The 24,201-nt window shown below is 43.6% G+C and overlaps 1 protein-coding gene across 5 annotated transcripts in view; it reads left to right on the plus strand.

Moving 5' to 3' along the window:
- Window positions 1–24,201, plus strand: part of GLIS3 (GLIS family zinc finger 3) — a 680,540-nt gene that overhangs the window by 636,716 nt on the left and 19,623 nt on the right. For all 5 annotated transcript variants that reach the window (XM_030193810.1, XM_030193813.1, XM_030193814.1 and 2 more), the window contains exon 9: window positions 5,843–6,003. In XM_030193810.1, the coding sequence (XP_030049670.1) occupies window positions 5,843–6,003 (161 nt within the window). The remainder of the gene's footprint in view (window positions 1–5,842; window positions 6,004–24,201) is intronic.

A 24,201-nucleotide genomic window follows, 5' to 3' on the forward strand; every position in this document is an offset into this window, starting at 1 on the left:
GCCCCCCTGCCTGCGCCCACCCATGCCCACCACCATAAGCCATAATTTGTCAGTTTAAAAGGAGGTTTAGAGCTGTCGGAACCCCACTTCACCCCATACCTTGATATGCATCCACCACGTTTCAGTAGACAGCGGCAGCAATTTTCATATTCCATCAGTTGCCGAGCCCTGAGCCGCCTCACTGCTGTATCCCGCCCATACGGAAGCAGGGAGTGACATCAAAAGTTGGTGGGATGCAGCAGCGATGAAAATCGCTGCCGCTGCCTGATGCTCTCTACTGAAATGTGGATGCACATTAAGGTACAGCGCAGGGAGGTGTTACAAGACAGGATGACAGACGTGCTAGAGATGCGGGGCCCCTAGGAGTCCATGGCCCTGTGCAACCGCCCCTGTCACCCCTGCCTAAACCCGGCCCTGCGGATGTGTCCCAAGAAATGGGTTGAGAACACCTGCATTAGAGCTACTTTTACCTGCTTGGGGAATTCATATTGTAAGTATACCAGTGTCTAGCTTTGAATTCCTATCCCCCACCCACATCCCTCACACACACATGCATTTGGGAAGAAGGTTTGGATTCATATTTTTCATTAGGAGTTCTTTTTTTGTTTTAAGGTATTTAAAAGTATCTCGTACTGGATCATTGTTACCGTTATGTATTTAGGAGACCCTTTTACTAAGCTGCTTTAATCAGCTAGAGCTGGTTTAACCATACAGTAAACTTAGAACAGCCATGCTAACATGCGTCAAGTACGTTCCCCCCCCCCCCTGCTTACATTTTTAAGGCGTGCATATAATTTGAATACCATTTCCTTTAAGCATTGGTGAGCTAGTTTTCTGCGCTGTTCTGGCGGCATGGGGTGTGCGCTGTTGGCTTTAGCACAGGAGTTTTGAGCATCGGCCTGCAAATGCTTCCATTTAAGTACAGAGCCCACACTCATTTAGCACTATTGATATTTTTAGAGGGGAGGGAGAAACCGGGGGATTAAGATGGGGCCCAAAATGAACACTTTTATAAAACCTCTGTGCCTTGGAGCAGCTGTGTATCCTAATATTAACTTCAGTGGTCATAGATGTGCAGTCCCCTTCTGAAATGGGAAAAACACATGTATTTTTGGTCCCTCTCTAGTGCCAACACACCACACCCTCTTGACATAGCATATATTGCAAATCCCAGGCAATTGAATGAGCTGTGTCGGCATTGCCGCATGGCTTTGTAAACGGGGGTAAATGTTAGCACCAGCTATACTTCCCATGGCCTCACGGCTGCATAAAATTCAAAGGCAGGCTGCGAGTTTCACACCCCATTTATTAGAGTCACGGACCAAGAAAGGGATCTAGGTGTCGTCGTCGATGATACGTTGAAACCTTCTGCTCAGTGTGCTGCTGCGGCTAAGAAAGCAAACAGAATGTTAGGTATTATTAGGAAAGGAATGAAAAACAAAAAAATGAGGATGTTATAATGCCTTTGTATCGCTCCATGGTGCAACCGCACCTCGAATATTGTGTTCAATTCTGGTCGCCGCATCTTAAAAAAGATATAGTGGAATTAGATAAGGTGCAGAGAAGGGCGATGAAAATGATTAAGGGGATGGGACGACTTTCCTATGAGGAAAGGTTAAAGCGGCTAGGGCTCTTCAGCTTGGAGAAAAGGCCTGAGGAGAGATATGATAGAGGTCTATAACATAATGAGTGGAGTTGAACGGGTAGATGTGAAGCATCTGTTTACACTAGGACTAGGGGGCATGCGATGAAGCTACATTGTAATAAATTTAAAACGAATCAGAGAAAATATTTCTTCACTCGACATGTAATTAAACTCTGGAATTCGTTGCCAGAGAATGTGGTAAAGGCGGTTAGCTTAGCGGAGTTTAAAAAAAGGTTTGGATGGCTTCCTAAAGGAAAAGTCCATAGACCGTTATTAAATGGACTTGGGGAAAATCCACTATTTCTGGGATAAGCAGTATAAAATGTTTTGTACATTTTTGGGATCTTGCCGGGTATTTGTGACCTGGATTGGACACTGTTGGAAACAGGATGCTGGGCTCAATGGACCTTTGGTCTTTCCCAGTATGGCAATACTTATGTACTTACGATAAGAGTTCTGTTTTGATAATATTGGTTAATGGAGATATAGAATGACTATTTTGGAGAGTCATGAGCAAATAAGTATAGACTGCTCATGTGAAATATACCACCTCATATGCCCCCCCCCCCCCCAAATAAAACAAAGAGATAAAAATATCTGATAATTTTTTGATTAATGTAGCTATTAAAAATTGAGGGCCCCTTTTACCAAGCTGTGGCAAAAGGGGGCCTGTGCTGGCTTTGGCATGTGTTTTTGACACACGCTGAGGCCCCCTTTTACTGAAGCGGATAAAAGGGTAGGTCTTTCTTTTTGGCAGGAAATAGCAGTGCGGCAAGTAAAGCAATTGCCGCATGGCCATTTGTGAGGGGAGCCCTTACCGCCACCCATTGAGTTGGCGGTAAGGGCTCCTGCTCTAACCTAGCAGTAACTGGGCAGTGCACGGCACTGCCCAATTACCGTCGGGTACACACCGACACTACAAAAATAAATATATTTTTGTAGCACCAGATATGACGGCGCGCTGGAGGTGGGAAGTACTGCCAGGCAATGCGGGAGCCCGGTGGTACTTCCTGTTTAGCGAGCAGTAAGCCCGTGTTGGGCTTACCGCCACTTTGTGAAAGGGGCTCTGAATGTGATATGCGTTAACTTATTGTAAAGGCACATGTTTGGAGATCATTTTCTGCTCTTTTGAGATTGCAAGCTGCCTTGAACAGCTCTGGACTCTGATTCTACCCATTGAAATCATTGCTTCTAGTCCCATATTAGCAAATTCCATAAATGGTGCCTAAAGACAGGCACTAATTCCGCACCCAACTTTCAGTGCAGAAATGCGTTCTAATGGGTGCAAGGCATCAAAACGGGGCTGAAATGGAAGATCGGCACAAAAATACACTTATGCGCCCAGTTATAGAATAGTACCTACAGTGGGGGAAATAAGTATTTGATCCCTTGCTGATTTTGTAAGTTTGCCCACTGACAAAGACATGAGCAGCCCATAATTGAAGGGTAGGTTATTGGTAACAGTGAGAGATAGCACATCACAAATTAAATCCGGAAAATCACATTGTGGAAAGTATATGAATTTATTTGCATTCTGCAGAGGGAAATAAGTATTTAATCCCTCTGGCAAACAAGACCTAATACTTAGTGGCAAAACCCTTGTTGGCAAGCACAGCGGTCAGACGTCTTCTGTAGTTGATGATGAGGTTTGCACACATGTCAGGAGGAATTTTGGTCCACTCCTCTTTGCAGATCATCTCTAAATCATTAAGAGTTCTGGGCTGTCGCTTGGCAACTCGCAGCTTCAGCTCCCTCCATAAGTTTTCAATGGGATTAAGGTCTGGTGACTGGCTAGGCCACTCCATGACCCTAATGTGCTTCTTCCTGAGCCACTCCTTTGTTGCCTTGGCTGTATGTTTTGGGTCATTGTCGTGCTGGAAGACCCAGCCACGACCCATTTTTAAGGCCCTGGCGGAGGGAAGGAGGTTGTCACTCAGAATTGTACGGTACATGGCCCCATCCATTCTCCCATTGATGCGGTGAAGTAGTCCTGTGCCCTTAGCAGAGAAACACCCCCAAAACATAACATTTCCACCTCCATGCTTGACAGTGGGGACGGTGTTCTTTGGGTCATAGGCAGCATTTCTCTTCCTCCAAACACGGCGAGTTGAGTTCATGCCAAAGACCTCAATTTTTGTCTCATCTGACCACAGCACCTTCTCCCAATCACTCTCGGCATCATCCAGGTGTTCACTGGCAAACTTCAGACGGGCCGTCACATGTGCCTTCCGGAGCAGGGGGACCTTGCGGGCACTGCAGGATTGCAATCCGTTATGTCGTAATGTGTTACCAATGGTTTTCGTGGTGACAGTGGTCCCAGCTGCCTTGAGATCATTGACAAGTTCCCCCCTTGTAGTTGTAGGCTGATTTCTAACCTTCCTCATGATCAAGGATACCCCACGAGGTGAGATTTTGCGTGGAGCCCCAGATCTTTGTCGATTGACAGTCATTTTGTACTTCCATTTTCTTACTATGGCACCAACAGTTGTCTCCTTCTCGCCCAGCGTCTTACTGATGGTTTTGTAGCCCATTCCAGCCTTGTGCAGGTGTATGATCTTGTCCCTGACATCCTTAGACAGCTCCTTGCTCTTGGCCATTTTGTAGAGGTTAGAGTCTGACTGATTCACTGAGTCTGTGGACAGGTGTCTTTCATACAGGTGACCATTGCCGACAGCTGTCTGTCATGCAGGTAACGAGTTGATTTGGAGCATCTACCTGGTCTGTAGGGGCCAGATCTCTTACTGGTTGGTGGGGGATCAAATACTTATTTCCCTCTGCAGAATGCAAATAAATTCATATACTTTCCACAATGTGATTTTCCGGATTTAATTTGTGATGTGCTATCTCTCACTGTTACCAATAACCTACCCTTCAATTATGGGCTGCTCATGTCTTTGTCAGTGGGCAAACTTACAAAATCAGCAAGGGATCAAATACTTATTTCCCCCACTGTAAGTGTATCTCCATGTAACTGCAAAGGAGGTGTTCCCATGGGAGGGGCACACGGGGATCATGGTCGTTCCAGAAAATTGTGCCAAGTATTATAGGATACCGTGGTTGTGCGCCAGGATTTACTCCTGGTTTCAGTTGGTGTAAGTCCTCAGCCAACACTATTCTATAAAGAGCACTCATCCCAAAACTCCGTTTATAGGATAGCGCTGGGTGCCATTTTTTTTTTGTGCCCATATTTGGGTGCCATTTACTGAATCCAGCCCATAAGATTTAGGGATAGGGCTGCCAGAAATCTGGGACTGTCCTAAAATGTCCCTCCTGGAACTGGGAGGTTGGCAGCTATGCAGAAAGACAGACATACATAAGACCAGTTCTCCTGTAGAAAATGAATCTGAAAAAGAGGTATAGTAAAGCTTAAGCTAGATGTGAGAACATGACAGAAGCCATAAAGGAACAGGATATTAAATAACAATAAACCCCTGTTCAACAGGAGCATAATGATACAGGTGAGCCTCATTCCTATCTCCAACCCATCCCCTGCCTTTCTGCTCCTGTTAATGGGCCAAATACCATAGTAGAATGGGGTTTCTTCCTCAATGAAGCTTTCTGGTTGATAGGGAAGGGAGGATGGGTGATGGCTGGAGCAGCTGGGTTTAGGAAAGCAATCGCTACCTGATGAGATCAGAGTTGACATCTATGCAGCAAAGAGAAGTATTTGCCAGTGGAGCCATAGGCTGAAATGTCTCTGGCAGCATTTCTGCCATTCCACCTAATGTGGAATTTCAGGAGACAGATGGGTTTGGGGGGTGGGGGGGTGGTTAGGAGTCTGGTATTACAAGCAAAGTGTATTTTCCACAAATCATCTTTTCTAGGCCAATCTATAGAGAGTCTAAAATGTAGATGAAAAATGCAAAACAGTTTTTTATCAAATCAGCCTACATACTTTTTACGTTTGAATGTATGAAGTAGAAGAACCATGAGGCAAAGCTTAGGAGCCACTGTATATTTTGTAATTTTTTTACCATAAAAACTTCATCAGATTGATTCAGTGAACACATGGTGTTTCAATGGACTCCTCAGATTGGATAACAAACCTCTTTGTCGCCTCTTTAAATGTAATAATTTTTACCAGGTACCTTTCAGCTGTCACTTTAAGTACTCTTTGTCTTATAGATAATGTTTTAGGTATGTGATTTATTTATTTATTTATTTATTTTTATTTTTTTTTTTTTTTTACTCCTGCAGGTTTGCAGCTCCCATTCCATCCCCTCATCACCTCAGTCCCAGGAGAATTCCTGCTCCCGCATCCATGATTCAAAGGAGAACCTCACAGGCACCCGCACAGCTGAAAACATACCTACCAGTAACAACCCCCTCGTTTCAACCAAATGGCATCCAGGTCCAAGGTAAGACAAGGAAACCATCTTGATTGATAACCTTGGACTGTGCCTTCATCGTATTTGAAGTTTGGTATGGCAGGCTATTTAAATGTGTAGTGATTTAGGGGCCATTTTACTAAGTGCCGGTAAGCCCACTGCAAGCTTACCGTGCACCAATCTGGAGCTACTGCCGGCTCAACTTGAGCGCTGGCGGTAGTTCCACCCCCGGTGCATGGCATTTCCGGTGCTAGCAGAAATATTCAGGCAATTCCATGTGCTACCTGGTTACCGCTGGGTCAGTGCGGGAGTGCTTGCCGCCTGGTGGTAAGTGCTCCCCCACATTGCCACACGGTAAGAGCAATCTTACCACATGGCCGTGGCTTTTTTCTGTTTTTTTACCCGCTGCAGTAAAAAGGGCCTCAGAACACAGCAAGAACAGCCCCTGCAGCTAGCGTAGGGCCCTTTTTACAGCAGCTTAGTAAAAGAGGCCCTCAATGAATCGCATTGTATAGATCAGCTAGATTCATTAAACCAATTGCAATTAACCTAGGGAATAATTTCAATGCAAAGAGTTTTCTGATTGACACATGCTTTGATGAATTATGCTTGTCTTATTAACCTGAAATTACAAGAATTAATTGTAAGTACAATTTGTGGCCATGCTTGCTTCACTTGCTTTCTTTATGCACTGTAGTAATGATGGGCAATGCCAATCCTTAAGTGCCATATGTAGACCAGGTTCTTAAGATGCTTACACTGAATATTCATGTACTTTATTTGTATCCCTTGATTGTACTTTACAGTTAATTTATGCTCTTTGATGTCCTTAAAAAAATATAAAGCAGGTCTACAGCCTACAGCAACAGATTTTGGCATCTCTGCACTGTATTAATGAGTTTGATGAATTTTGGAATGACAGAATCTTGGACTCCGTTGACAACATTTTATTTGGAGATTTGTAAGGATTGCTGTGGATTAGTTAGATTGGTGAATAATTTATGATTTGGAGGATCTGATGAAAAGGTCACAAAGAAGAAACATTGCAAGTACATTCACAGGGTATAATAAAAGACAAGTTGTACAGCATTCACCAGGAACTATGTTTAAGTGTGCCCTGTTGTTTGCTTCTCTGCTGTTTAAAATAAATTGTTTAGAGTAGGCCTGGTGATACATGTTAAGGAAGGCATTGAGTCAAACAGAATAAAAGTTATGCAGCAAACAAAATACACATTGGAATCCTTTATGGTTATAAATTCCGTAAATAAAGCCATAGCTCCCAATGCAGGAAGGAGTCCACCTCCCCCGCCGCTTCCACAGCTTCTAGCATACTGCTTTTGGGAGCAGGTGGTCTCGCCAGCAAGCTCCACCTTCGTTCCGATCTTCCTCGCAGTGCCCAATTGCAGGCCGTCATTTGGCACAACGCCTAAGGTGCCTTTGTGCGAAACGGTGCATGCCTTTGTGCAGAGACTGGTGCAGCAACATTGCTGCAGAGATAACCATCCTCTCTGGGACTCTAACTTCTCCCCCTTGAAGCTCTCCCTCCATCCCTGCCACCACCTTACACCTGAGAGATTCCAGCAACGCTAAGTAGGAGGATTTGGAAACTGAACAGCACTTGGATCACAGACACCCCATCGCTGTTCTTTAGAAGGGCACCACCGAGCTCCACTAGAACTGATTCCTCCTCATTTCCTTCCAAATTCCCCACCTTTGAGCAACTATCAGCTGCTTACTCCACCCGGGCTTGAGCCTATAGTTATTACAGAAAATCTATCTCATAATAACCCAGTGAACAAAACCGAGGCCTACCTCCTCACTATCTTACTCCAAGGGAGTTATATGATTCTAGGACCTAAGTAGTCCTCGATCTGGCCCTATTCCATCTTCCTGCCTAACCTGTCTTTTTGAAGTCCATCATTATGTGGTGGCCACTTCTGATATGCCTAGCCCTTCTAGGATCTGCAATGGGGAAAGCCCCCGATGTCACTGAGATCTATACTGTTCCAGTGGTCTGGAACCTGCTGTTACAGGGTGTTGTTACACACCACCAAGATATCTCTGATTCTTACACCTCTATATGCACTACTTCTCTTTGCCCTCCTTCTCCTAAGACCTGCTTACTCATGAAACTACCTAGGCTTGACCCTTCACTCCATTGCAACTCCTATATAACCCCTGTACCTTCGATCTACATGAACGCCAGGTCAGTGGGCAGTAAGACTCTTCTAATCAGAGACCTTCTAGAATCTTCAGACATAGGCTTCCTATTCATAACTGAAACCTGGCTCACAGAAATTGAGAGCCCACTCATTCCTCACCTAAAACTGCCCAGCTACAAAATTCTACACTCCCCATGACAGGGCAAAAAAGAAGGGGGCCTCGTGCTCATTTACAAAAGCTTCTTTTCCATCTCACTTATCACCTCATTCATGTCCCCTGAATTAGAATACATACTGTGCACAATGCAGGTCAGATTGGCCTACTTCTCTGATATCGACCCTCAGGCCCCTGGCCAAAAGCAGACTATTTGTTAGCTGAGTCATCTCATCCGTGCAGACCCAATTCCCTAGATTCATCATCTAAGGCGATCTAAATTTACACCTTGAGGACAATGCTGACACCAGTGTTCATAATTTTAAATCATTCTTGGATATAAATGAGCTGAAATTGTTTACTAAGGGCCCAACCCGTGTACAGGGCCACACCCCGGAACTTCTCACCTCTTATACCCCCCAACACAATTAGCTATTTCCAGTGGCAAATCATACCCTGGTCCGATCACAACCAACTAGACTTTACCATTGACATGTGCCTCCCCCCCCCCCCCCCCCCCCCATCTAAGCATAATTCCCACAAGTCGATATATTCTAGAGGGAAACTAAATGAACCCTACTTCTGGTCCACCCTTGGAAATTCTGTCACTTCTTGGAACCCAACTCAGGAATCAGTTAAGTCCTTCTGGGACAACAAAGAAAATTTGATCCTGGACAAAATTGTACCAATCACAACCAAATGGGTCAGGACAATCAGAGATTCTCCATGGTTCTCCAATGAATTATCCAAACTAAAACTAGAATGCCATCAATTAGAAAAACACTGGAGAAAGAGTCGCCTGATCACTGATAAAACAACCTGGAAAAACATGTTTCGAATCAAAGGTAGCCAGCACCAAGCAAAACTACTATAGTACCCTAGTAGGCCATAACTCTCCAAACCACAAAAAGCTCTTCACTTTAGTAAGGAAGTTAAATGCCACTGTGACTTCCGGCAGATCGCTTTGCCAACAAAATCATACAAACCTGGTCAGATATATCCAAGTCCAGTCGTACAGACAAAAAGACACCAACTTCTTCTGTGGTCTAAACCAGCCTTATGTCCTGCCCAAGAGGCCAAGTCCAACCAAATCTGGGTCTCGTTTCAACCATTTACACAGGATGAAGTAAAATCGCTACTGTTAAAATATGCATGCTCCCACTGCATCCTCGACTCCTGCCCCAAATCCCTGCTTCTGTCAATATCAATTGATGTTGTTCAATGACTGACTGATAGAAACAGGCTCACTTCCTCCAGACATGGGTAAAATAGTCCTGACTTTTTTGCTGAAGGCCTCAGGCCTTGATCCGACATTGGCCGCCAACTATCGCCCAATAGCCAGTAACCCTCTCTTCACGAAAATATTGGAAACACATGTTGGTAGACAACTCTTCTCTTACTTGGAAAAATTCTTATTCCTACACCGATTACAATTTGTCTTTAGATCAGCACAAAGCACAGAATCCCTACTATTCAACTTAACCACTTACGTCAAGCAACACCTGTGTAAGGGCAATCAAGTGATTCTTCTACAGTTTACTACTACTACTACTTATCATTTCTATAGCGCTACTAGACATATGCAGCGCTGTACACTGGACATAAAGAGACAGTCCCTGCTTGATAGTGCTCACAATCTAATTAGGACAGACAAACAGGACAAATAAGAGATAAGGGGATTACTAAGGTGGGAATGATAAAACATGGGTACTGAACAAGTGAGTAAGGGTTAGGAGATAAAAGCAGCATCAAAAAGGTGGGCTTTTAGCCTAGATTTCAAGACGGCCAGAGAAGGAGCTTGTCGTACCGGCTCAAGAAGTCTATTCCAGGCATATGGTACAGAAAGATAAAAGGAATGGAGTCTAGAGTTATCGGAGAAGGAAAAGGGTGCAGATAAGAGAGATTTACCCAGTGAACGGAGTTCCCAGGCAGGACATAAGAGTAGAGAGGTACTGAGGAACTGCAGAGTGAATGCACTTGTAAGTCAATAAGAGGAGTTTCAACCATATGTAGAAACAGATAGGGAGCCAATGAAGTGACTTGAGGAGAGGGATAATATGAGCATAGTGACACTGGCGGAATATAGGTCGTGCAGCAGAATTTTGAACAGATTGAATGGATCCATACTCTCCCCAGTCATATTTAACTTCTTCATGTCTTCTCTGTGCTCTGTACACCTAGGCATAGGTGAACTTCTACTATCTTTCGCAGATGACATTCTACTCCTCCTACTAATTTCCCAACCTATCCGCATTATATCCCAGACTGTAACAGCAGGGATGCCATCCAGAACTGGGCTCTGACAAACAAATTAAAACAGAATCCACACAACACCAAGACCTTATGGTTCCAGAATCAAAGAGTTCAAGTCCTAGCCTCAATATCAGCAGAATCTGACAAGACACTTGCCTTGGAATCCGAAGCCACAGTGCTCAGATTTCTTCTTGACTCTTCCTTAATCTTCTCTCCCCACATCAACCAGCTTTGGAAAACAACACTATTTAAAATGAGGCAGTTCCAACTGGTAAATTCATTCTTCAATCAAAAGGCCTTTACACTGCTGGTCTAAATGACTATCCTACCTCACCTTGACTACTGTAATGTTTTGCTCTTTAGATTCAAAACCTGTCTACTAAAGAAGCAACAAATAATAAAGAACCGTGCAGCAAGGCTGATCTTCGGGCTAAACAAATTCAACAGTGTCTCATCTTACCTGATCAAACTACATTGGCTCCCCATGTCTGAGTGAATAAAGTTCAAAACTACCTGTTTAATCTTTCAGATCCTCTACGGCATCACTTCTGGCCTATTGATCGAAACTTCATCACTAAGCCTGGCCCACTCAAAGAGACTGAAAGACCAGCTGCTTATCTCCTGTCAGACTTACAAGGGAACCAAATTCCAGAGAACTTTCAACTCACTCTTCCCTGTACTCAGAACCTCTTTATGGAACTCTCTATCCACTGCAATTAGAACAGAGAACAATTACCTCATCTTCCGAAAAAAGCCAAAAACTCATATATTCCCTAAACCGAATGTTTAATCCAATACCATTGCACTGCCCCTCACAACCTTCAAACATATTGTTCCCACTTCCCCAGCCACAGCACCGCTTCTCATGTAAACCGCACCGAACCCTGACTAGGGGATATTAGCGGTATATAAGACAAATTGAATTGAATTGCATAATGGTATACTACCATCCAACTGGCCAGAATGGACAGCTGTTGAAATGTTAAGAAAAATTAGGGAAGATAACAAATTTGGCAACAAAGTAATAAAACATGATTACAGTTACCACAATATTGATTGGATAAATGTCACATCAAATGGTTCAGGAACCAATAAAAGCAAGAGCTATTAAAGGCCTAATCCTAATTGAAACGAAGATTTAGTTCAAGAGGTAACACTGATGGGGACACTTAGCAAAGGTGATCATAGGGACACTCAAGGAAGTTATATGGTACAGTGGAGTGTTGTTAGTACGCAGTGTTCGGGAGGCATGGCTATGTAACCACGTACTTTCGGTATGCTTATTACCAGAACAATAAAGAAATACTATAGCGTCAAAGACTAAGTGTGAAAAATTTTATTTACTGGATTGCATGTATTTACAGTATTTCTGCAACAATCGTCTATAAAAGAAAACACGAAATAAGTACCTGTAATGTGTTGTACAGCCATTGCTCATTTTTTAAAGTCCGTAATCTTTAGCTGTTTTAGGTTTTCCATATGTTTTTTCTTGCAAAATCAGTCATTCGCCTAAGATGCATGATTTCTAAAGGTTCAGATGCAAGTTCCTCCATAAATCTGATAACTTTATCAAGCGCAGCAGTTGCTTCAGCAGGCATAATTTTCATAGTCGGCACATCATCATCACCCTCGTTGTCACTTTGATTGTTCTATGGGATGTCATGATGTAGTTGAACACCTACACCCCCATGTCATTTCCGGTTCAGGCAACCGTGTATTATTGAGTACTGTGCATTATTTTATGTTTTTAGGAGGCAGGTTATTACCATGTTCAAAGTGATCAGTCGCTTTAATGGTGCACATACTAACCGTGCTCTACTGTACTACTTTTATAACGAACAGGAGGAAATAATTTTTCACTCATTGAATAATTATGTTCTGGAACTCATTACCAGAGAATGTGGTATCAGCAGTTAGTGTATCTGGATTTCAAAAAGGTTTGGACAAGTTCCTGGAAGAAAAGTCCATAGTCTGCTATTGAGAAAGACATGGGGAAGCCACTGCTTGTCCCTGGGATCAGTAGTAAGATTGCTACTATCTGAGAGAAGTCCAGTATCCTGCTTCCAATTGGCCACTGTTGGAAGCAAGATACTGGGCTAGATGGACCATTGGTCTGACCCAGTATGGCTATTCTTATGTTCTTATGGGATCAAATTTGGCTTAATAACTGGAGTGAGAACACAAAGAAAATATACTGCTTTAGCATTTAACTTTTAAAAGGGAGGCTATGATAAAATGAGTGGAATGATTTTTTTTTTAAACCAAAAGGTGCAGCTATAAAGGTAAAGAGTTTATATCAGGCATGGATATTGTTTAAAAGTAGGTGGAAGGAAGGCCAAACAACAGCCACCATGGTCAAAAGGTGAGATGAAGGAAGCTATTATAGCTAAAAGAGCATCTTTAAAAAAATGTAGAAAGGAATCAAACGAAAAAAAATAGCAAATGGCATAACCTAGATTGGCCACTGTTGGAAACAGGATAACATAACATAAGAACATAAGCGTTGGCATACTGGGACAGACGAAGGTCCATCAAGCCCAATGTCCTGTTTCCAACAGTGGCCATTCCAGGTCAGAAGTACCTGGTAAGATCCCAAAAGAGAAAAACATTTATTCTGCTTATTCTAGAATAAGCTAAGAAGCTGCGTTCAGACACAATACAGCTAAATGGTGTGAGTTTCCCCCAGAAGAAGCATAGCGAAACAGGCACTGTCGGGGCTTCTACACACACCAGTCTGAATTGTGGAGCATACATGCTCTTTAAGCTAAGTGTCTTTTGAACATTCATATATTTGTACATGATGGTGTGAGAACACAAGTCATTATTATTGCAATTACAACATCAGGGTGGAGGTGGTTTTTAGTCGATGATTAAACCAATGCACATTTATAGAGTCACCAGGGGAGTGATATGAATATCCGTGCTAAGTGATATGAGACTCCACCTGGTTGTCAATTGCAAGTATTCTTAGGGACTTTCGCCTCAGTGTACATTTTTTAGTAGTTTATTCTAGAAATAAGCAGTGGATTTTCCCAAGTCCGTGTTAATAATGGCTTATGGACTTCTCTTTTTAGGAAATTATCCAAATCTTTTTAAAATCCTACTAAGCTAACTGCCTTTACCACATTCTCTGGCAACAAATTCCAGATTAATTACACATGGAGTGAAGAAATATTTTCTCCGATTTGTTTCAAATTTACTACTTAGCAGCTTCATTGTGTGCCCCCTAGTCCTTTGGAAAGGGTAAACAAGCGATTCACATCTACCTGTTCCACTCCATTCGGTATTTTATAGACCTCTATCATATTTCCCCTCAGCTTTTTCTCCTAGCTGAAAAGCCTAGCCTTTTTAGCCTTTTTCATCCCATCACCCTTCTCTATACCTTTTCTAATTCCACTATATCGTTTTTGAGATGTGGTGACCAGAATTGTGATACAAAGACATTATTATATCCTCATTTTTTGTTTTCCATTCCTTTCCTAATAATTCCTAACATTCTATTTGCTTTCTTAGCTGCCCCTGCACACTGAAGGTTTCAATGTAATATCAACGATGACACCTAGAGCCTTTTCCTTGGAGGTGATTCCTAATGTGGAACTTTGCATCACATAGCTATAGGTTGGGTTCCTCTTTCCTACATGCATCAATTGGCACTTTCTCATCTTAAATGTCATCTTCCATTTGGATGCCCAGTCTCGTAAGATCCTCTTGCAACATTGAATAACTTTGTTTCATCAGCAAATTTAATTACCTCACTAGTTATTCCCATCTCTAGATCGTTTATAAATATGTTAAAAATCAGCGGCCCCAGCACAGGCCCCCCTGGGGAACCCCACTATCTACCCTTCTCCATTGAGAATACTGACCATTTAACTCTACTCTCTGTTCTCTATCTTTTCTTTTTTTTTTTTTGTATCAAGTTCTTAATCCACAATAGGACACTAACCCCTATCCCATGACTTTCTAATTTCTTCAGGAGTCGTTTATGAGGTACATGTACCTATTTCCTCTTCCCCTTCCCCATTAGCATTTAGACCCATAGTTTGTCCTCCCCCTAAATTTTGGTAATTAAACTCAACAGTAATGATGACACCACTACCATTCCTCTTAGAAAACGTCTTTTAAAACAACACACAATTGAATGTTGAGGCCAATATTTGGTATCAGGACCACCATCTAATGTTAAAGACAAATCATCCATGTAAAATTACATAGATTTTCAGCAGTACTAGTTGTGTAAGTGCTGCCATTGAAGATTCATGTATAACTTTAAATGGATAATTATCCCTTTATTCTGGAATTCACCTTGACTCCTTCCTGACCTTCAGTGCTCAAATTTCTACCATAACTAAGTCCTCTCTCCTAGCACTCTATAAAATTCATTCTATTACAGACCTCAACAATTTTTCACAAAATCGAGCCAGCCCAAAAACCTGTGAGCTGGTAGCGGATACCTCTCTTGCTTCTCCCTCCCCATCCTTCCAGCATTGCGCCCAGTGAAGTTGGGTGGGAGGAGGTATTCCCTTTCAAATCAGCAATAACTCTTAGAAACTGGCCTACTAAAGGCTCTTTTCCTATTTTGTGGCTGTGGGCAAAGAAACTGTAGTAAATCGGTTTCTTACAGTTCCTCTGCAAATCACTGGCAAAAGCCAGTAGTCTCCCCTTCCAAAGCATGCTGTCAGCTGTCTGACAGCACCCTCTAGATGGGTGAAACAAAGAGGCAATTGACTCTGTTTCACATGTCACCAAAACCTGGGTCACCACCAATCTGTCTTTTGCTCACACATACCCCTTCCCCACAGACTTCAGCCAGTCTCTCTCTCACTTGCAAATACCCTTAACCCCCCCCCCCCCCCAGTCTTCACCTAGTCTCTCACTCACTCGTACCTGCCTCCCAGCCTTCACCCAGTCTCCCACTCGCTCATACCTGCCCCCAGCATTCACCCACAAGAACATAAGAATAATCATACTGGATAACAGCAATGGTCCATCTAGCCCAGTTTCCTGTTTCCAACAGTGGCCAATGCAGGTCACAAGTACCTGGCAGAAATCCAAGTAGTAGCAACATTCCACACTACCAATCCTAGGGCAAGAAGTGGCTTCCCCATGTCTGTTTCAATAGCAGACTACAGACTTTTCCTCCAAGAACTTGTCCAAACGTTTTTAAAATCTAGATACGCTGGTTGCTAATCTTCCGGCAAAGATTTCCAGAGCTTAATTATTCTTTGTTTTAAAAGTATTTCCATGTAACTTCATTGAGTGTCCCCTAGTCTGTACTTTTTGAAAGAGTAAAAAATCAATTCACTTCTACTCATTCTACACCATTCAGGATTTTGTAGACCTCAATCATATCTCCCCTTAGCTGTCTCTTTTCCAAACCTTAACCTCTTTAGCTTTTCCTCATATGAGACGAGTTCCACCCTCTTTATCATTTTGGTTGCTCTTCTTTAAACCTTTTCTTAATTCCGCTATCTTTTTATTAAGTACGGCGACCAGAACTGAATGCAATACTCTAGGTGTGGTCACACCATGGAACGATACAGAGGCTTTATAGTATTCTCAGTCTTATTTACCATCCCATTCCTAATTATTCCTAGCATCCTGTTTGTTTTTTTAGCGGCGGCCACACACACTGAGCAGAAGATTTCAGCGTATTATCTACAATGACACCTAGATCTTTTTCATGGGTGCTGACGCCCCAATGTGGACTCTAGCATCAGGTAACTATAATTTGGATTGTTCTTCTCAATGTACATCACTTTGAATTTGTCCACACTAAATTTCATCTGCCATTTGGATGTCCAGTCTTCCAATTTCCTACGGTCTTCCTGCAGTTTTTCACAGTCCACGTGTGTTTTAATAACCTTACACAGTTTTGTGTCCTCTGCAAATGTAATTACCTCACTCATCGTTCCAATTTCCACGTCATTTATAAATATGTTAAATAGCACCAGTCCCAGTACAGATCCTTGCGGCACTCCACTATTCACTCTCATCCACTGAGAAAAATGGCCATTTAACCCTGCCCTCTGTTTTCTGTCCAATAACCAGTTCCTAATCTGCAACAGAACATTGTCTCCTATCCCATGACTTTTTAATTTGCTCTCTTCATAAACATTCCTAGCTTTCTTTCACCATTGTTGAAACCCCTCTATAGGGATTCCCTAAACGTCATGTTTCAAAAGTATCCTTCAAGGATACTCCACACTGAACCATGAACTCACCCAGTCTCTCACTTACGTATACCTGCCCACCAGCTTTCACCCAATCTCTAGCTCGCTCATTCCCACCCCAGCCTTCACCTAGTCTCTCATTCATACCCATCCCAGCCTTCACCCAGTCCCTCTCATCCCCACCCTCAGCCTTCACCCAGTCTTTCACTTGCTCATACCCACCCAAGCCTTCATCCAGTCTCTCACTCATACCCACCCCCAGCCTTCACCCAGTCCCTCTCATCCCCACCCCCATCCTTCATCCAGTCCCTCTCATACCCCCAGCCTTCACCCAGTCTCTCACTTGTTCATACCCACCCCCAGCCTTCACCCGGTCTCTCACCCATACCCACCCACAGCCTTCACCCAGCCCCTCTAATCTCCACCCCCCAGCCTTCACCCAGTCTCTTGCTCACTCATACATAGCCACCCCCAGCCTTCACCAAGTCTCTTTCATCCCCACCCCAGCCTTTACCCAGTCCCGTTCATCCCCTCAGCCTTCACCCAGTCTTTCACTTGCTCATACCCACCCCCTGCCTTCATCCAGTCTCTCACTCATCCCCACCCCCAGCCTTCACCCAGTCCCTCTCATCCCCCCAGCCTTTACCCAGTCCCTTGCTCACTCATACATAGCCACCCCCAGCCTTCACACAGTTTCTCTCTCAACCCCCCCCCCCCTTAGCTTTCACCCAGTCTGTCTCTCAACTTTCCATCATTCTTCACCCAGTCTTTCTCTTAACCCCCATCCTCAACCTTCACCCTCTCTCTCTCTCTCTCCCAAACCTCACCCCTCAGCCTTCACCCACTCTTTCTTTCTCAAATCCTACCCTTCAGCCTTCACCCTCTCTCTCTCTCTCTCTCTCTCTCTCTCTCTCTCTCTCTCTCTCTCTCTCTCTTTCTCTCTCTCTCTCTCTGCTGCTGCTGCTTATTCCCCTCACCTCTTAGGCTGCCTTTGCAGAGGAAACAGTATGCTTCCTAGCTCCCCACTATGATTCATCTCTCATGTAAACTTAAGCTGCACGATACAGGACGTTTGGCCTGGTCTCATGGTTTCAAGTCCCAGGGAGTTTCTGGCCTCTCTCATTCTTTCAGAAATGTATTTCCACAGTGCCATTCAGGATGTCCACAACCACTTCTTGCAGTTTTATCTCCTAAGGAGCACTTTCATTTCAGGGCCTTCCTATTTGGTCTGGCCACAGCTTCATGAACCTTTACCAAGGTAATGGCTGTGGTTGCAACATTTCCTTACAAGGGAGAGATTGGAGTGCACCCCTTCCTCAATGATTGGTTGATTCAAGGCAGTTCAGATCAGGAAACCTGGAGGCTGATTGTTTTGGTGGTCTTCTTCCTGCAGAGCCTCAGCCAGGTGATAAACTTTACCAAGAGTCACTTGAAACCATTTCAGGTCCTGAAGTATCTGTGTATGATTCAATACTCATTTCAGGTTGATAGTCCTTCTGCAAGCCCAAGCAAGCAAGCTTCAGTCCCAGCTCCAGACTTTCTGTACACTTCCAGCTCTAAGAGCTTGGGATTTCCTGTAATTGCTCGATTCCATGGCAGCAACCCTGGAGGTTGTTCCATGGGCAAGGGCCCACATGTGGCTTCTGCAGCATGCTGTGCTGTACCTGTGGTCTCTGAAGTCTCAAACATTTGAAGATCATCTCCCTCTGCTGGCATCAATTTTTGGGCTAGGTAGGACAGTGCCTTTGATAGAGCAGTTTTAGAAGGTGTTGTGGTCCCACCCTATGGGATAAATGCTCTGGTAAATCCCATAGGTCTAGACTGCTCTGGCAGGATGACAAGGAAGGTGACATTTGTTCTTGCATGTTAAATTTTCTTTTCTTAATTCCAGTTAGACCAGTCCAGGAAGACTGAGGGATTTAGGAGAATCTTGGGTCCTAGGTCTGCCACCTGTCTGGATAGAGTCGTTTTTGGAAAGATAGTGCTATAGGGCATCTCTCCTGGGTTCAGTTTGGTTCCCTTGTTTTTTTTTTGTCTTAATTATTTTGGTTTCTTTTTTGAGTGGCTTTGGCATTTCCATACTGGAATGGTCCTGGCTGCACCTCCTGTTATACGGGTGATGTCATCAGAATCTTCAAATGTGCCTTCATCTGCTAATAAGGGGACATACTCAGGCTCATTTTTGAAAGAGAAGGACGCCCATCTTTTGGCACAAATCGGAAGATGGGTGTCCTTCTCACAGGGTCGCCCAAATCAGTATAATGAAAAGCCAATTTTGGATGTCCCCAACTGCTTTCCATTGCGGGTACGACCAAAGTTCACGGGGCGTGTCAGAGGCATAGCAAAGGCGGGACCTTGGACGACTTTACCTGGTCCTGTTTTTCTTACAACCAAGGCACAAAAAGGTGCCCGGACTGACCAGATGACCACTGGAGAGAATCGGGGATGACATCTCCTTACTCCCCCAGTGGTCACTAACCCCCTCCCAAACTCAAAAAAAATCTTTAAAAATATTTTGTGCCAGCCTCTATGACAGCCTCAAATATCATACTCAGGTCTATCACAGCAGTATGCAGGTCCCTGGAGCAGTTTTAGTGGGTGCAGTGCACTTCAGGCAGGCGGACCCAGGCCTATCCCCCCCCTACCTGTTACACTTGTGGTGGTAAATGTGAGCCCTCCAAAACCCACCAGAAACCCACTGTACCCACATCTAGGTGCCCCCTTCACCCCTTAGGGCTATGGTAGTGGTGTACAGTTGTGGGTAGTGGGTTTTGGGGGGGGGGTTGGGGGGCTCAGCACACAAGGTAAGGGAGCTATATACCTGGGAGCAATTTGTGAAGTCCACTGCAGTGCCCCCTAGGGTGCCCTGTTGGTGTTCTGGCATGTGAGGGGGACCAGTGCACTACGAATGTCGGCTCCTCCCATGACCAAAGGGCTTGCATTTAGTCGTTTCGAGATGGGCGTCCTTGGTTTCCATTATCATCGAAAATCAGAAACGACCAAGTCTAGGGACGACCATCTCTAAGGACGACCTAAATTTCAAGATTTGGGCGTCCCCAACCATATTATTGAAACGAAAGATGGACGTCCATCTTGTTTCAATAATACGGGTTTCCCCGCCCCTCCATCGGGCCGTTTTGCGAAGACGTCCTTAGCAAAACTTGGGCGTCCTTTTCAAATATGCCCCTCACTGTAATCCATAGGTCTAGACTACTCCAGCAGAACTCAAAGAAAAGAAATTAACAAGTAAGAACAAATTTCATCATAGATGGCACATAGGCACACTCTAGGCATCTAAATGTAAGTACACTGTTATAGAACTGCCTTCAAAGTGAGTCAAGCCATTTAAGAACCTAAAACATAAAATAAACAAAGGTCTGAGTATTCTATGTAGCTATTAATTTGTTCACATGAAAGATGTGAAGATAAAGTGATTTAAAGCACTGATGGTTGTTGCAGTTTATGTGGCTGTCAGAACCTATTGTTTTGCTGTCACTGCTCCTGTTCTTTGCCGCCCCCCAGAAACTAGCGCCTTTGACAACTGTCTAGTCTGCCTAATACATATGCTAGACCTGTTTCTTGCTGCATTTGATGTGAATTACAGAAAAAAAAAAGATCACCAACAAAAATTATCAGACATAGCTGTGTATGAATGTTGCAATGAACACCTATTCTGAGGTGCTTGTGGCAGACTGATGTCTTTACAGCATCCTGTCCTTTCTTCCATCTACCTCCTATTTCTCCAAAATATATCTATCCACCCTGAAACAGTGGTTTTCAAAGCAAGAAATATACATGAGATGTATTTCCATGCATTGCCTTCACTGTATAAAAATCTGTTTCTTCATGTTCGTTCTGAGTGCCTTGAAAACTAAACTGGGTCCTGAGCACCAGGTTAAGAACCACCTCCCTGGGATAGTCAGTGCAATCTGTGAATTTCATAGGTTTCCTTAAAACCTTTTGTCCCAGTATTTACAGTGGTTTAAGCAGCTAGGAGATGCTCCTGCTTGCTTAAACCATGCCCAAGCAGCCATCTGCTGATATTCAGCAGCACTCAATTGGGCAATGCCACTAAATATTCTCATTAACAAGCCATATCAAATCCAGGCACGAGAGAGATATCTCAAGGGTAGAATTGGGGATGAGACGGGGGTGCCGGCAATATTCTGTGCCAGTGCTCGCATCACTAACTGCTCATGTAGAACTGCAGTCCTTTGCCCAATTAGCTATCCGAGTCCTGGTACTAAATATTAGCCAGCACTCGCATAACTTCTGGGTAGTGGCCAGTAGCCTCCAAAGGCCTCCCCTTCCTCCCAGCCTTCTCCAATGTGACCAGGAGTACCCACAACCACAAAATTCCCCCCCCCCCCCCCACATGATGTAACCCCCTCAATTCCATTCCCTCCTTCCTTTCGTCCTCCTGAAGATCCAAAGGCCAACCCCCAATCTGATCCCCCTCCCTCCCTCTCCTCCCCAAAAGCAAAGACCCACTCCTGATTGTATCCCCTCCCTCCATCTCCCTTCCTTCCTTAATACCAAAGGCCCACTCCACGATTTGATCCCCCTTCCCTCCTTTCCTGCACCCTTCCCTCCCCAAAAGCAAAGGCCTATTGTCAATTCAATCTCCCTCCCCGAAAGCAAAGGCCCACCCCAGATCTGATCCTCTTCCCTTTTTCCCATCCCTAGAGCCTTCTAGCCCCCAACATGGCCCCCCCATCATACACCCTCCCATGATAGGAGCAATCCCCACTCGTTCCTGTCTATCATGTCTCCATATGCAAACTAGCTGCCACCACCTCTAGCGGCATCCACACAATATTTGTTAGTACTGTCAGACAGCTGCTAGAGATTGCAGTATCCATTTTGCATATGGCGCTGTGATGGGCAAGAGTGAATGGTGATTGCTCCTACCCTGATGACCACTAGACCACTATGAATTTCAAAAGTAGACCCAGTTTGTGGGGCCTACAGCATGTGTGGGGGGAGGCATGTTCAGGACTAGAAAGTTCTGGGGAAGGAGGGAGGAAAGAGGATCAGATTGGGGGTGGGCTTTTGCTTTTTGGATGTGGGGAAACTAGACCAGAAACACTTATGCGTAAGTACCAGTGGCTGCCTTCAGTCTGGTCAGGCCTGGATATTTAATGCCGGTGCCTTTATATAGCCTGGTATTGAATATTCATGTCTAACTTAGCCGACAGCAGTCAGTGATTTAAAAATGCTGACCGCCGCCAGCTGAATATTGACCGGTCTGTGTACTTGTGCTTTAAACACATCACTACAGATAAAGAGGCAGGGATCATATCCATGAGGATTACTCCTATGATTAGCTGCACTGATACACTCTCTTCTCTTGACAGACAGGGCTAAATTCAAGACTGTGCACCAAAAATTAGGCATGAAAAATATGGGCGCTAAGCAGCAATTCTATAACAGCAATTGCACGCAAAACTGCCATTATAGAATAGAGTGAAAGTCGGCATGCGCGTGCTAACTTTAGGTTTGAGCACTTACACCATGTCAAAGGCTGGTACAAACTGACATGCATAAAGTAAGCATTTGCACACATAAGTGATAGCGTTCTATAAGCTGCAAGACACGCCCTGATCTACCCCTAAGCACACCCCCTTTTTAGTTGTGCAGTGCACTATAGCATTTAGTTTTATAGAATAGCGTCTAAGTTTAGTTACGCATGTAATTCCAAATTAGTGCCAATTAGCATCACTATTACTGATATTTAAGGCTGACTGGCACCTAATTTAACAAGATAAGAGATGAATTCTATGTATGGTGCCGGAAAATGTGCTATTCTATAAGCTGCGCTTAAAGTTAGGCACAGTTTATAGAATAGTGCTTATGCCCGGCAATTGCGCCTAATTTTAGGAGTGGCCATTTGCACCAACTGAAACATGGTGCAAATATATGCGCCTACATTAAGCACATATCCCTCCTCATTCTATAACAACATGCTTAAATGTTAGGAATGCCCCTGTTCTGCCCATGACCCTCCCATTTCTGAACCCCCTTTTTGAATTCAAGCATAAAATTTAGGTATGGGTCCCGCGCCTAAACTTACATGCCTATATTTCAGTTAAATCTAATTAGTGCCAATCATTAGTTGTTAACAAGCCAATTAGCTTGTTATTTTGTTAAATTGCACAGAAAAGTTTTAGCAACTTCTAAAGAATCGGGGGTAAGTGCACAACTGGCACTATTCAACAACCTCCTTGCCCAAATTTGTATGCTAGTCAGAAATCTGGGCACACAACTTCATAGAATCCAGTTCAGAGTGTTCTACAAATCCAGCAGATCTTCTGAACTCGTTCCATCTCTTTTAGCACTTCTACCCCTCAGCTGATGGTAATAAAGATGTTCTACAACATAGCAGAGTACTGAAAATACATTTAATAAACTGGCCCAGTAACTCAGGTCACAATTGAGAACAAGTTCAACTTTCCTCTCTGATCAAGCCTTAGCAATTCAGGTGTCAATTTTAAGGAAGAAAGCAATCCAGCTAATCCCTGCCAATTAAAGGAGTGGCAGTGAGTGTAAGACCCAGAGGAAACTATCTTCGTGCTCTCTAGGTCAACTAGAGCACATACATCACCAGGCATGCCATCTGTGTGGGGGGCGGGGGGAGGAGAGATGAGGGGAGAAGAAGAGGGGCTGTTTATATGTGGGGAAAAATCAAATCAGTGTTCCTAAAAACAAACAAGGCAAAATAGAGACACGAGACAAATATATTTGTATTCCAAGTCCAACTATGGAGACTGCCATCATTGTTGACTTTCAACTGTTTTTATTTTGTCTGATTGCCTTTGTGCTAAAGCGTGGCTTGTGTGAGTTGAATTTTTATTATGATATAAATGTGCTCTACAGCTTTGTCACATGATTCGTGTAAACTTTTGAACCTTCTGGCAAACTGTGAATTGTATTAAATTGTCAGGTTTTGACAGAATGTATGGCACAGAATAATTAAAGCTTATATTATTACTAAAAGCCCTGCAAAGTTTGAATAGTTATAGTAATTTAAAACTTAAGCTGTCTGACACCATGGTATTTGGAATAAAATCAAATCATGCAGACTTTCTGCATATTTTCATTTTCTGTGCACTTGGGAGGTGGGGGGGAGGATTTATGGGTTCACACTTACAATGGTATCTATCAATATTGTAAACACAGCAGATACTGTACCCTTTAATATAGAAGGTAATTACTAGTCTACAGATGTAAGCACATTGAAATTAATTTTAGAAAGCTTAGTCATCATTCACACATGTATGCATGTGCTGATTTACACATACAACTCTACTTTTTCTAAGCAGAAAAGACAGTACATATATATATATATATATATATACACACACATATATGATAGACCACAACATGCTCTTTGTACAGAAAGGAGGCATGTCTAGATGCTCGTGTGAACGTCCACCTTCTAACTATGCACCGTCCTATAGAATTGAACAAAGCCCAAATGCTGGCA

Source organism: Microcaecilia unicolor, chromosome 2 (genome assembly GCF_901765095.1).
Source record: "Microcaecilia unicolor chromosome 2, aMicUni1.1, whole genome shotgun sequence".
Classification (NCBI taxonomy): domain Eukaryota; kingdom Metazoa; phylum Chordata; class Amphibia; order Gymnophiona; family Siphonopidae; genus Microcaecilia; species Microcaecilia unicolor.